The sequence below is a fragment of the Erithacus rubecula genome (genome assembly GCF_903797595.1).
Source record: "Erithacus rubecula genome assembly, chromosome: 10".
NCBI classification, from domain to species: Eukaryota; Metazoa; Chordata; class Aves; order Passeriformes; family Muscicapidae; genus Erithacus; species Erithacus rubecula.
Window position 1 is genome coordinate 6,036,457 of NC_136662.1, and position 14,270 is coordinate 6,050,726.

Genomic DNA, 14,270 nt, shown 5'->3' on the forward strand with positions numbered 1-14,270 from the left:
ACACCTGAGCTCTGAGTTGAGAGAGAAAATACAAAAGACTGCTGGAGAAAGAAAACTGTGCAGGATTTGCACAGAGGATTCAAGCAACAAGAGAGGACAACCTGGTTTTGTCTGAAGCATTAATATTACTTTAGCAAACATTAAAAGGAAGTTAAAATCTCTGTCCTCAAATGTTAAATCCTCCTAGATCGTACAAAAAGAAATTGACTACCAAAGAAAAGGCTCTTTCTTTGTAAATTTATACATGCGAACTGTTAGAATGTTATACAATTGTGCCATTATTAAATATAAAATAATTTATTCACAAAAAGAGACACAGGTACTCGAAGCAAATACTCAAGAACTTCTATGATGTAATTAACCTCTTAATTCCTTTAAAATAAAATGTAAGCCATAACTAGAAATAATGAAATTATGTGTTTGTTTTCAATAAAAATGTATATATAAAACTCAAAGTTTAAGTCATGGTCAAATATTTTTTACACCATTATGCCTCTTTTGGCTTGACTTTCAGTTTCAATTTAATGAGTTACCTCTAAAATTTTAATGACCATTCACAGTACATACTTTTGATAATTAGAGTGACTACTGTACAGTTATCTAAAACATCTGCATAAAGTATGCCCAGTGAGATGACACAAGCAGCATCAAATAGTGAGAACTAAATCTGGATTTCTATGATTATTGCAGGATAGTGGATAAAAGAAAATCAAATACATGTTCTCATTTATTTCCTTTTTCAATTCCTTAAGTAATTAATAAAGGTAACAATGATCTACTGGTGCTTTAACTGTGCTTTAACTTTCCTTTCTCCATAATTTGAAAAACATAGATTTCCTACTTTATTTAGTTTTATTTAGCTAGATAACAGAATTAATACTCCATTATCTATAACTGGTGTGTAGTAGAAAACCAGAAGCAATCTATAGAACAGTCACACTTTGTTTTCAGTATCCTGGTCAGCAAATTCAGTGGGAGTTACTACTTGTACACCAGGAATTTCTAGCTCTTAATAGGCTCAGACAATGTTTGAAGTATTTTACATAAATATACACATACTACATATATGTATATAAATATACATATATTAAAAGTTGAGAAGCTATGCTCTCTGCAGTACAATATGCTCAATGAATGAAATAGATATTTTCTAATTCAGTTCAAATGTTTCTGTACAGAAATTGTTATTGAAACTGCCTGCAAAATATTTGGGAGTATTAGGTGTATCATCTATCATGATCATATACACAAGAGGAAAGCTATGTGTGTATATATTCATCAGACAAAGGAAAGCACATATATGGCTAGATAAACACTAAAATGATTGTAACATCTTAAATGTTCACAGGGAAAAAGCCCTATGAAAATGAACTTCAGCAGTATTTTTCTCAATCCTTTTCTTTATCACTCCAAAATAAAAATAATTAAACTGCGAAAGCAGAAGAAAATTGGTTTTGTTCAAGGCAACTGCTAAGGTGTGCCACACACTATAGAAAACGCTTGAGCCGAGTAGAAAATGGCAAGCACATCATGCAATAACCCAGCAGTGGCAGTGCCCACTCCCCTGAATGAGCTCCCAGCATATCTGTCCTTTGCTGTGCAGCAGCTGTGCCCTCCTGCCCGTGCTGTCACACTGCCATGGTCCCACTGTGCCCCAGCTGGGCTCCCAGCCCCGCCTGCAGCCAGGCTGAGCAGCTCCACCTCTCTCTGCACAGCCCCAGCTCCAGCAGCCCCACTCCTGCACAGCTCACAAGCTCTATGGGACTTGTGGAAATGCTGCACCTTTGAGAACACTGCTTTACAGACAAGCATCTCTGGGGAGAGGGCACAGGGGGTGTTAACAAACAAACAACAAACTTCCTTTAACTTTTTCCCGTTTTTGTCCTTTTTTCCTTTGTTTTTTACCCCTTCAGATAATCAGATAAAATACATTCTTAGCTATGCTATAAGTTAAAGTACTCCCACAATTTATTAAGTTCATCCTTCTCATACAAACAGCTAAGTGCCTTCTGAATGGTTCAAGACAAACAGTTAAGGTAAGACAACCTATTTGAAAATAATTATTCATTGCCACTGATTATCTTCTTGCCACTGGATGGCAGCAACAGAACCTCACCTTTTTCTGTTATCCTCAAATATTATTTCCATTATTCATCTTCATTACCAATTTTAAATAGAATTCTGTACATATCTTAAGCACATTAAAGACTTTAATGCTTTAAAGCCAACACTGACAACCATATTACTTAAGTCATTAAAACAGCTTAAAGGACAGTGAGCTTAACCAGTTCAAAACCCAAACAACTTAATTAAATTCAGCTATAAAAGACTAAATAAGCTAGTTTACTTCAAGGAAGCTGTATTTATAAAGATTTTTATTTGCCAGTGTGTTTTGCTGCAGACTCTTCTTTCCCCTCTACACACACCAGCTTTTCCTCTATTGACAGCAGCTTCTTGCATCTGATAGATGCTTCTCATCTCCAGCTCACCATCTACAACTGATGCTCATGTTGTTCTGAAATTGGCTCAGCCTGCACATTACCTGGGTGTATCTTTCATTAATTATGCAAATCAAGCTTTTAATTCAATCTTTGCCAATTTGGACAATACAGGTTTTCCAAACTGAGTGAGTTCAATCCATTAAATAAATTACCATTAATCATTCTGACAAGCCCAAATAAATATTTTCATTCATAAAAACATTTTATATGAACAATTTAAATGACTGGCCATATTATATGGAAGCCAGACTATAACTGATACCAGAAAGGTAAAGACTAATTAATTATAAATAATGGTCTTGATTCTTCTCTGAGAAAAATCAATTGCATATTCAGCTACTTCCATGTAATTAAAGTCTTAATTTCTTTGAACTCAAACAACACATTTTCTGTACTGCTTGGTGAGTTTTTATATCCTGGTGCCCTGTAACATTTTTAATGAAGCTTGCTGCTTGAAGGAAACTGTGTTATATCCTTATACTAACACAGATGGTGTTCACAATTACAATGGACAAAACTGGGAGCTGGAATGTAGCTCTACCTGGACAGAGATATTCCCAAAATTCTGTAAGCATTACGTTTTGCTGTGATATTTTCTTACTAGTGACTTCATACTTACTTGAACAAGGAGTACATTTTCTCATCTGCAGGTGCAAGTTTAGGGAGTACATTACATTTGTCTTTTCTTTAAATCCTTGCTTTCAATTATGCTAAAAATAATTTTCTATTAAATATTTTTAAATAAATGATAACTGTAGCACATACCTTTCAACGTCAAAGGGAAAGCAGAACTTTGGAACACTGTTCAGCACTTCCTGAAAATACAAGCAAAAGAAATGAAGTTAGGGATTTTTTGAAAAGGCATGTGAAAGGTTTGCTTTAAAAAAAAATGGCCAAAAATACTCATAACAAATAGTAAGTTCAAGGAATATATGATTACAAAAAATACAGCACACGTTCCTGGACTGAAATAATTGATTATTAAAAAGGAATTAGGTTTGTGCTTTGGCAGATTGCAAAGACAATGCCATAGAAGCCCCAGGAGGGAAAGGCCTGGCCTGAAGGGTATTAACACCCTTCACATCCCCGCTGGGATTCCCTTCAACAAGGCCATATGGATTTTACAAGAAGCACCACACCATATGGGTAAGCCACGTCTGCTGCTACTTGTACCACAGACTAGCCACAGGGACTTCTGACAGATCCTGGCTCAAAAATACAAATGTTGTTTCAATTAAAATGCAGGCAGAGAAAAGGGAATGAAGTTGGCAGCAGAATGAATTACAGAGAGGTATAACAACTCTATACATGTTCCATAGTCAAATGCTGAAAATGATGGAAATCGCCTACTGGTCCAAAGCAGAAATTTATATGATTAACCCTTTGGGTTTCACAAGCAAGCTTTGCTATTAATAAAGGAAGGGGGGGAGGGGGGCAAAAATCCACCAGATCTACATTCATACCACAGTATGAAAGGATAATGTCTCTCTTTCGTGCAGAATTTTATTTAAGAAGCTGTTTAGTGGCAAATAAAATGTGTTAATTAAAATATAAAAATGCTCTCAAACTAGTCAACATTTTTCTTAAAAAAAAAAAAACAAAACGTGAATTACCAGATCATTTAGCAGCAAATATTAAACAACGACTTTACAAGATCCTAGAAAATAGGTTTTATTTCCTTGCTCCCAACTGGGAAAACAAACCCCCTGTGAAATGCTTCAGCAAGAAGATGACAGTTGACATCAATGCAGTTGGTCAAAGCTGCAGAATTCCTTTTTTGTAGCAGCCCAACAGACCTGTATTTCTGTATACACAAGCTGGCCCACAAGGTTTGTTTTCAGTAAAGAGCACATTGATTACAAATTTCCAGGGCTGCACACGAGGATTTAAGAAGCTGATTTAAGGTGTTAGCACTCTGCAGCCTGAACACCCTGTTTACTGCATGTTGGACAGTCAACTCCCATTAGGGGAAACTGTGTATTTAAATTCCTACACACTACAATGACTGTTTACTTCAATCACCAGGCTCAGTGGATAGTGTAAAACATAAAGAGCCCACACAAATCAATTACCAAGAGAGGAATAGTTCAGGAAAAAGACGCCAGTAACTACAACATTTTTATGTTGGCTACAATGTTTTAAGAGTATATGATGCAACTTAGTAAATCTTCATGTGATACAAAATCAGCAAGTCAATGTTCTTAAAATTTCCAAGTCATACAAGAGATTTCAAGAAATCCTTAGGACTTTTACTTTGTTAGCACGGTGTATGAAAGGCACAGCTATGTTTTGGGAAATGTTATTAAGTACATTAAGAACAACAGCAGGACGTAGAATACTCTTCAAAAGGAGCTGCTCAAGCATCATCCTGCCTGCTCTGAGTGCCCACTGCAGAAGAGTGAAAAGCAAAACATACAGTGCAGGTAAGCATCTGATTTGTGCAGTCAGGAACAAGCACACACAATGCTAGCAGTAGCAATAATAAACTCTAACAAGAGAGCAAACAAAACAGGCTAATCAAAACTTCTAACTCAGAAATTTCCTAAACATTTCCAAATAGTCTCTCATTTCATGCTTATAAAATTTGTTTTTCCTGTTACAAAGAAATAGTATTTTATTCTTTTTCTAAATCTGCACCTATTCTCACACTATAGGAAGTAATTTTTCTCCTCACTAACAAGGATTTTAATTGCTGCCTGGTGAGCTTAGCACTGACTCAGAATTGGGTATGGAAATGTATTCATTTATGTTCCCCATTGTATTCTCTCAGAATAAATTATCACGCGAGGAAAAGAAAACAAAAACAAAAAAACCAAAGGTATTAGCTCAATATTTTGACTGGAGAACCTGGAAATGAGGGGTGTGTTTGCAGCGACAGCCCGGCGCTCCCTCCCCGGGCACACACGTGCGCTCGGCCCGTGCGGAGCGGCCTCCGCCCGCTTCCCAACTGGCGCAGCTTCCCTCGGGGGACGCGTCTTTAAACCTCCGCACTCTTTAAAATTCAACCAGCCAGCAGGTCTATAGACTGCTGTATAAACACTATAGACACACACACACACACACACAGAGAATCTTCTCTCAGCTTATGGCAGTGACAAAGCAGCTCAGCAGTTGAGTGCTTCTCCCCTGACAGCCTAAGCTGGGCTTACACAGATCAATAGATGGAAGTCCTACCTAGCTTCCAGGGCTCGGTCTTCTCCCTTAATTACAGGTGTTATTCAGATTTTTAAAATGGAAGAAAACAAGATGCCTCCAAGATACTCCTAGATGAATTTTAAATGCAAATTATATTATACAGACATTCACATTTGTTTACATATTTGTGGAAAATTACAGCTCATACTTGCAGCAATCTCTCTATTGGATAAAACTGGAGCCCCATCTCCTAACAGGTCATCATTTTCAAGGTTTCCTAACCAGCCAGGACTTCCTCCTGAGTCAACCTACACACCCTCAGAAAAAGAATAAGATTATAGGTTGTCTTTTATATTCACAACTTGATAAAATTATGTATGTATTTTTGAAGGCAAAAGGTTGTACAGGTCTTCAGAAAGCAAAATAGTTTGATTCATGTGTCCTGTGCTCATTTTCTTCACTGGCTCTCACAGTATTAGTGCTCTCAGAAATGGTCATTGTGTCATAAACAAAGCGTATACAGGGCAAAGATGATAATGATGTAAAAAAAAAAAAAAAAAAGAAAAAAAAATCACACAAGGATTATCTATTTGCTTTTAAACACTGCCTAAATGTCTACAGGTGCATACAAAATCGTGATTAAATGCTAAGTTAAAGAATACCTATTTCATTCCTCATGCACTCAAAGAGAAAGAAGAAAATCATAAAATTAGTATCATGCAAACTGTGACATGCTGCTTCCCTTGAAAAAAAGCTTAAACAAAGACAGAAATGGTATTTACAAAAATATTTCCCTTATACCTACAGCACAGCAGCAGAACCCTCCACTCTCACAGGCTCATGGTGCAATGGTTTATTAATTCCCTCTCATCACTTGCACTATCCAATTCCAGCCTGGCCTGGTCATGCTCACTGGCTCTACAATGGGAGGATATTACAGAAGCCTGAAAGGTACGAATTACTTAGTGTTCCTTGCTTGTTTTGGTACCCACTCAGCTAATTCTGTGCATCAGCATTTTATAAAGAAATGTGAACAGTGGTAGAAAATGCTTCTGAATTCATGCATGCCAGCTTTGGGGGAAAAGAGGTCCTGATAACTTCCTACTCTGGAAAGAAACACAGTAGTTAACTTCCAGCAGTTTCCCTTTTGGATATTTCAGATTTTCCTCTAGGTCTACAGACAAATTATGAAAAATTCCCTGAAACTACTTTACAGAAAAATTAATACCTAACAGCAATTACTAATTGGCTTGCTAGTCATACCCACAGGGAAGTCCCACAGAAGTCCTGTGCACATCACACCATGTCATTTGCAGTGTGACACCACAGGATGGGTTTAACACAGCTGGGTGACGTGGGTGGCAAAACACAGAGCTGTAGATGTGCCCTCGAAGCTCCACCTGCTGCAACACTTCTCTCAGAAGATAGAAAATTTTGCAATCGCAGCTCCCTAAATATAGACTTGCTCTTTGCAGCTAACAATTTTCAGACTAACTTGTGGACAGTGCTGCCTTCTTTGACAGCTCTTTCTATCCCAACAGAGCTGCCACATAACACTTCATACATCCCTGACAAACATGCAAAGAGGAAGGAGATTCTGGACCAGGCAGCATTAGTTGTTACTAATGGATTCAAGCAAGATTAAAATTCCACTAAACTGAGCTATGTGTACATTTCTACAACCACACATTGTTTTGACCCACAGAACAAATTCCACTCCACTGCTGAGAATAATTTTTATCCTCATTTATTGGCTAACATGTATACCACAACTGGAAAGGCACTACAGCCTAGTGACTGACATTCAGGGGTATCAGGTTGCTCATAATGCTTAAGCACAGAGCCTTTTAGAATACTTGCTCTCTAAAAGGTGTTTGCATCTTTCAAAAGCTTATTCAGAGAAACACTCACTGTCTAAAATGAATAATGAGTTGAATACCTGCAAAAGAGGATGAGATCACTTACAGAATTTCAGCTAGATTTAATTTCTCCTGTTCCTGCTTTCTGTCTCCTCTAGCTGGGCACCATTCAGTTACGTGCCTCAGGAAAAGATGCCAGACAGGCAGCTGAAGATCTTTAATTGCTTAGTCTGATGGCCTTGTGCTCTACACAGCAACAAGTAAGGGCACAGACAGATGAGGCAGCAGGACAGGAAGACTTTGGACAAGGTAATGGGATGAGCTTGAGATCTTAGAGAAGCAAAAATGACATCACCAAGTAACTCTCACAGAGGTGGCAGTGCAGGCCTGAAGCAGCTGCACCTGTGGCTGAACCTGGAGGTGATTGCTGCAGCATCACTTAAAACCAAGAGCATTTTAAATACACACAGAAAGAAATGAAAAAACCCTTAAGGACCAGAACAGTGAAGCACCAGGGTGTGGCTCACTCCATATGCCACAGGATACTCTCACCCTGCAGAGCAGACTAAGGCTGGTGGCTCAGGCAGCACACTTTTCACTGCTTTCACAGCAGCTTTCAAAGGCACTGCACAAGAAGGAAAGCTAACCCTGCATGACTAATTTCACTGTCCCATAAGACTGAGGAATAAGACTTTCTAAACAACCACAGATCAAGTTTTAAAATTCAGAGATTTTACTAAATTATAAATTCCTGGAGTCTCTCTTTGCCTAATTGCTCCTGAATCTCATCATATAACAAGACAAAATTAAGCCTATTTCAGACAGTTGTGTCCAGCATAGCATACAGAGAATCAATTAAAATAAGCTCAGTTACAAATAGAATAAAACCGAAACGAGGTTCAGCACATTTCCTGCTTAAAGAAAAAACTCTTCTAATTCCCTGGAACTCATAATAAAAACATAAAAATTGACAATGCTCCTCTTCCCAAAGGGAGTTTCCCTTAGAATAGATTTAGATTCAAATGTAACCATCCACCTCTAGTACTGGCAAGGCAAACAAAAATAAGATAAATATTACTTCAACACACATCTCTAACATGCATGTAATATTAGTATTCCACACAGGAAAAAATAGTTTTCCCTCAGCTGCCTGACTCATGTCAGGGAGATCGTCATACTCTAGGCAATATCAGAGAGTTGGGAAAAACAGGAAATATGCCTTTCCATCTCCACTCTTGAGATTACTATGTGAGCAATATTTAACTTTTAAGGTGGTAGAGTATTTACTACCTTTAAGAAAATTAATTATATTTTGTAGCAAAAAAAAAAAAAAAAAAGAAAAAAAAATAGAAATGAAGGGCTCCAGTGTATGGCACACAACTTTCTATCACCATGCAGTAAGACAAAAGTGGCTTTCTATTAATAAATACTTTCCATGTCTCTAACACTATCTGTGAACCCAACACAGAAGTTCTCTCAACTAGAATTATGGGAGACATCATTTTCTAAATCCAAACATGTAAGTCTCTGAAGCTCAAGTCATCCTGCACTGCTAAGGGGGCAGCAATATTTGTTTTGCTCAAAACTTCTTCAGATCTCCCCCTGCTTACAACAGCAGTTAAGATGCAACTCTGGCAGCAGTGCTGAGAACCTCCTGCACATCCTGTTCAGATGCTGTTTCTCCACTGGTGAAAATATAATTACTGTCAAAGAAACAGCAAATTGAAAAATTGGTTCATAATTATTTGTTTTACCTGTTATTTTTTCATTTCCCCTTCCAAAATTCTCATAGCAAGGGACAGAACTCAGCCTATTTGCAATAAATCCAACTGTACCTATTCAATATAGTGCTTTAAAGTGAAGATTGTGTCTCAGAAATGTCTGCAAAACCGTATCACAGAATATTATGAGTAGAATGTAGTTGACACTCTGGTCAAAAGGCTCCTGTTTGCAAGATTTCCTTCTCAGCCACCAAGGAAGGCTATAAAAGGAAAATTAACTATAAAATATTAACTATTATAACTATTAACTATAAAAGAATACTACAGATTATGAATATCTGCATTTTCATGAAAATGAAATATTCTCAAAAAATCATAATATTTCAAGCATGACAAACTCTACTCTGGATGTGACTTGATACATTTCAAACTGATTTTAATTCCAAACATATTCTGTTCCAAATATATTCAATTATTTTTTTTCCCTCACTAAGTACTGCATTAGTTACTTAAAAGACAAATCCAGGAACAGAGATTGTGTGTAAATAGTAGGATGCCATTCCTTGTCTACAAAGCCTGCCCAGTAAATACCCAGTACTGCTGTACACAGAGGCCAGCACCAGCTCTGCAGACTGCTCCTGCTCAGGCTGGGCACTGAAACTCTTGTATCACCAGGTGATGCTTTTCCAGAATCACAACTTCCCACCCATTTCCTAAAATGACTGCACAGCATAGTAAATGAAAAAATTCTGATTTCAATGGCTGTTCAAAAACTCAGAAGTCAGAAATTTGAGCATCACGTAAATTAAGGAACAACTTGAGTGCCATGCTGAGAGAAAACATCTGTAGCAGAGTGATTTATGCAGATAAACAAGGGGAGGTAGTCCAAAAGCCAAGCCCTTGTCTGGGCTCATCCATGGCTGCACGTGCAGCCCTGTGGGACCATGCTGGCTCCCATGGCTGGGTCAGCAGCAGGGGAAGTCAGGGAACCACACCACCTTGGACAGGGTACTGAAACCAAGGATGTGGGGGCTGAGCTGCTTGGGCTACAAGAATCTACAGCCAAAAGAAAAGGAACTGAGAGAGGAAATCAGCTTCTAAGGAACCAGCTAGGATTATAATTCCTTAAATAAAATTATTCATGATGTTTTTATAAAGGAAACACTTATTTCTTGTTTTACACTCAGCAGAGGTTACATTCTAAGCTTCATCACAATGCAGCTCAGTAAGAACTGCTTGATGTAATGGCTTTTAAGTACTAAATTCAGATAATATCAAGTGTGTTGAAAAACGGAAGGAAGATGAAACAACTCCAGACAAAGACCAAAGAGGGAAAGAGAAGAAGCAAACAACCATAAATTTAAAGTGTTCTCTTGCCCCTAGTGTTACCTGATGCAGACAGATGATTATCCCAAAAAATAAAGTGCAGTGGACATACAACTGGGTGTCTTTTTCCCTAGAAGATATGCAATGTACATTCACTTTACTTACAGCTGTGCCCCTCCAGGCCTGCTGGCACCCTGCTCAAAAGCTCTGGCAGCTTTATTGCCAGCAATTACCCTGCAACAATTGCAGGCTGGTGTTGCTGCATGTGAGCATCAGTCATTCAGCTTAGCTTCAACCTCTGATACAGCATAAGCCAATTCTGAACAGCTAAGACAAGAGGGAGGCAGCTTTCACTAGGCAGCACAAGCAGCTACAGCCAAGAAGATTTTCAGGTCTTTCACTTTGATCAGAAGAATGAAACTGCCAATGCTCAAGAAAGACACTCATAAATCTAAACCTAGTATTCATGACACTTACTGAAAACTTAGCAGAAATCCTGTTCCTACAGTTCTCTCATCAATTGAAATAAGTCTTCTCTTTTCCAAAATTTAGTTTAAAATTCAAGAATGGGTGCAGTGAGTGTTCACTGGCCCAATAAATTTTCTCTAATCATTGTCATTAGTGCCTAGTGAAGGATAAAGGGCAGAGGTAAGTGTGCACTGTACCCTCAGAGACAGATGATTTCTCATATGGGGATCTCTCATTACCTGTGCACGTTTACTAATGACTGCACATAAAAACAGCCACACAAAAACCAGAAACTCAACACCTCTGCTTAGGGGAGAAGCAAGTAGAGTCTTACAGCCAGGCAGTTCATAATGCCTTGAAAACTTATACAGAAGAAGTGAGCATCAGAAACAGCTATATTCTGATGGATTAACATATTTCCCTTCCTCATTACCTGCCTGCATTGCTTCACCTTCCCTTAACCCTGGTACAAGATCCCAGGCCAAGCAGCCTGGATCCCTCCAGCTGCAGCCCACTAATCACCCTTGCATTGTTCTTGCTGCTCCTGCTCTTGATTTTAGTCCCATCAAGTCTTGTTCTTTGCTTGACTCCTTGATTTCATCACATGTGGATTATGCACTTTGATCCCAAACCATTTCCTAACATAGGCAATATGTAGAAGAGTATTTTATTTAACAAACTATCAGCAAATTATTTCAAGTGACACTTCAAATACCTGTAGCAGTAACAGTGAATCAATGTTCCTCAAATGCTCTCCCAGTTCTGCAGAAAAGTAAGGTAGAAGAGCCAAGAACCAAGCACAGGGTTCAGGAATATTATATCTAGTACTATAAGATAGGATATTCCTGAAAGTGCAGCAGGAGTAAGCCTGAGACACAAAAGCAATGCTGAAAGTAAAAAATATAGGCAATAAATTGAAGACTGAAATGGAAGGAGGGGATTAAGGAAGCAGATGAGAAAGTATAAGGTATCCCAGAATAAGGAATTAGGAGACATTTGACTGGAATATTCTGAGGGCAACTGAGGTCAATCAACAGCGACATCACACATGACAATTTGGCAGTATTTCTGGAAGATGGTCCAAATGATTGTCATCACTACTTCAGCCATCAGTTCTTTTTTTTCTTCTTTGGTTTGGCACATCACTGTAGGCTGGAATCTGATTTGGCTTTGAAATAAGCCAAATCAGTAACAGCTATTTTCAATAGGCTGATACAGAATATCTGAAGGACAGTCAAATATTAATTCTGTACTTATTTGAGCAAACAGAGAAAAAACTATTTCTACAAAATGCAGTCCCCCAATATCACAGCTGTATGATTTTTAAAAATGGCTAACATATGCAGACAGTCTATTAAAATGCACATAATTTATTTGACTCAAAATGAAAACATATCTAACAAGTAATTCCATTCATCTGGCCCTTTTTCACCCAGCCTTAAGATATACAAATGTGTGCCTTTTCACCAGAACACAGCAGCTGGGAATGAAAAGAAAAGCATTCAAATGATCATTTTCACATCATAGTCCATCGTCTTTTCACCAGCTTCTCGCCAGTCTTTCTTTGAGTCCCATTCTGTTACAAGAGAGCTGCTTTTTAGATCAATTCATATTTCCATAATCCACAGTGCTGTTTCTCTCTCTCCTCCCCAGGGTGGACTAACCCCTGCATCCAGAACTATGGCTTACAACTGTCATTAAGACCTGTAACAATAACAAGATAACAAAAGAGCTGGTAGAGATGAGGTTAGCTAGTACCATATGCTGATCAAGTCCAACATTTTTAACTTAAAAGCTCTATAAAACAAAACTCCCACAATTCTAAGAACAAGCATACTTCATGTTGCCACCTGTCCTCAAAATTCTAAGGAAATACCAGGTATCGACCTTTCATAATTTTAAAAATTTAAAAAATAGAAATCTCGAAGATTTATTCTGTCCCTGTTAGGATGAATTAAAAGAAAAGGTTGAGAAAGCATCTTGGAATATTCACATCTTGAATGATGTAAGGGTCTTGGTGATTCTGGGTGTTCCCAGCATGTCTACATGGGCACTTGTTCCACTGTCATGACTGAACAGACCTTTTCTGTTCACACAGTGCAGTTAGCAACTATAAATACACCTCTGAATGTCTTCCTGCTGCTCATCCATCAACTGGGATTTGCATAGACAAAAAGCATTGCTGCCTTACACACACAGTATTTTTCAATAATTTTTATTAATTAAACAGTATGTCTTCCAAACGCAGAGTCAGAAAATCACTTTATCTTAACCAGATAAAGTTCCCTTGCAATGTACAAAATTGCCACGTTGCCATCATCTCAGCAGGGCTAATTGCTTTCCACAAAGATTTAAGTTCCAAAATACCCCTTAACTAAATATAATGTGCAACATTTAGACAAAAACACTACTGAAAATTAGTAATCCCATTAGATTCTTCCTTTCTCATACCAATGCCCCCAAATATTAATCATACTTATTAATACACAAACAACAAAATCATCAAACCCTTTGTGAGATTTCCTGATAAAAACAATCCCACAAATCAAGCACCTATCTAGTTAGCATAAACATTTGAAGCATGCAGTCAGTGCCTCATCAGAATAGAAGAACAAAGCCATTTCATGCAGAAAGCTGGTGAGATGCATCCCCTAAGAGCTTGCCTGCAGCCTTGGGGGGAGTGTAAACAGCCTCAGACCTCCTGGGCTCCTGCTGCTCTCAAGAGAGCACAGAGGAACACAAAATCTCACTGCTGGCTTCCACACGTTAGCTTGACCCAGACAACAGATTTTAGCTTGCTTCTTCAGAATATAAACAAACAAATAAACCCCAAAACCACAACTTGTGCTATTATTTAATTTTTTTTTAAGTAATATAACCTTTTTCATGGTGACCTCATTTATGTATTTGCTGCCACAATCCATGAAATAAAATATTCCCTCCTGAAAGAAACTGAGCCTTTTGTCTTCAATCACATGCTCATTTAAGCCAGGCTTAACTTTCAGCAGTTAAAACATACATGGAAATTAAAGTGTGTGATTGGTGCTTTGTTGCAGGAAGACCAACACATTGGTATGTCTGAAGATCTAGCCTTAAAACAAGCTGCATATGCACCTACATATCTTTATATATATACAAATATTTTCAAATTAACTGCGTAGATTTACATGTATAGTATCAGACTTTAGTTTGAGTAACTATAGGATACAAAGCTTACAATTCAGTGGTAACTTTTGAACAATGTGATACGGTAAAACTAA

General features: G+C 37.9%; 1 protein-coding gene across 2 annotated transcripts in view; it reads right to left on the reverse strand.

Moving 5' to 3' along the window:
- Window positions 1–14,270, reverse strand: part of DENND1B (DENN domain containing 1B) — a 140,307-nt gene that overhangs the window by 83,621 nt on the left and 42,416 nt on the right. For both annotated transcript variants that reach the window (XM_079313487.1, XM_079313486.1), the window contains exon 4: window positions 3,267–3,316. In XM_079313487.1, the coding sequence (XP_079169613.1) occupies window positions 3,267–3,316 (50 nt within the window). The remainder of the gene's footprint in view (window positions 1–3,266; window positions 3,317–14,270) is intronic.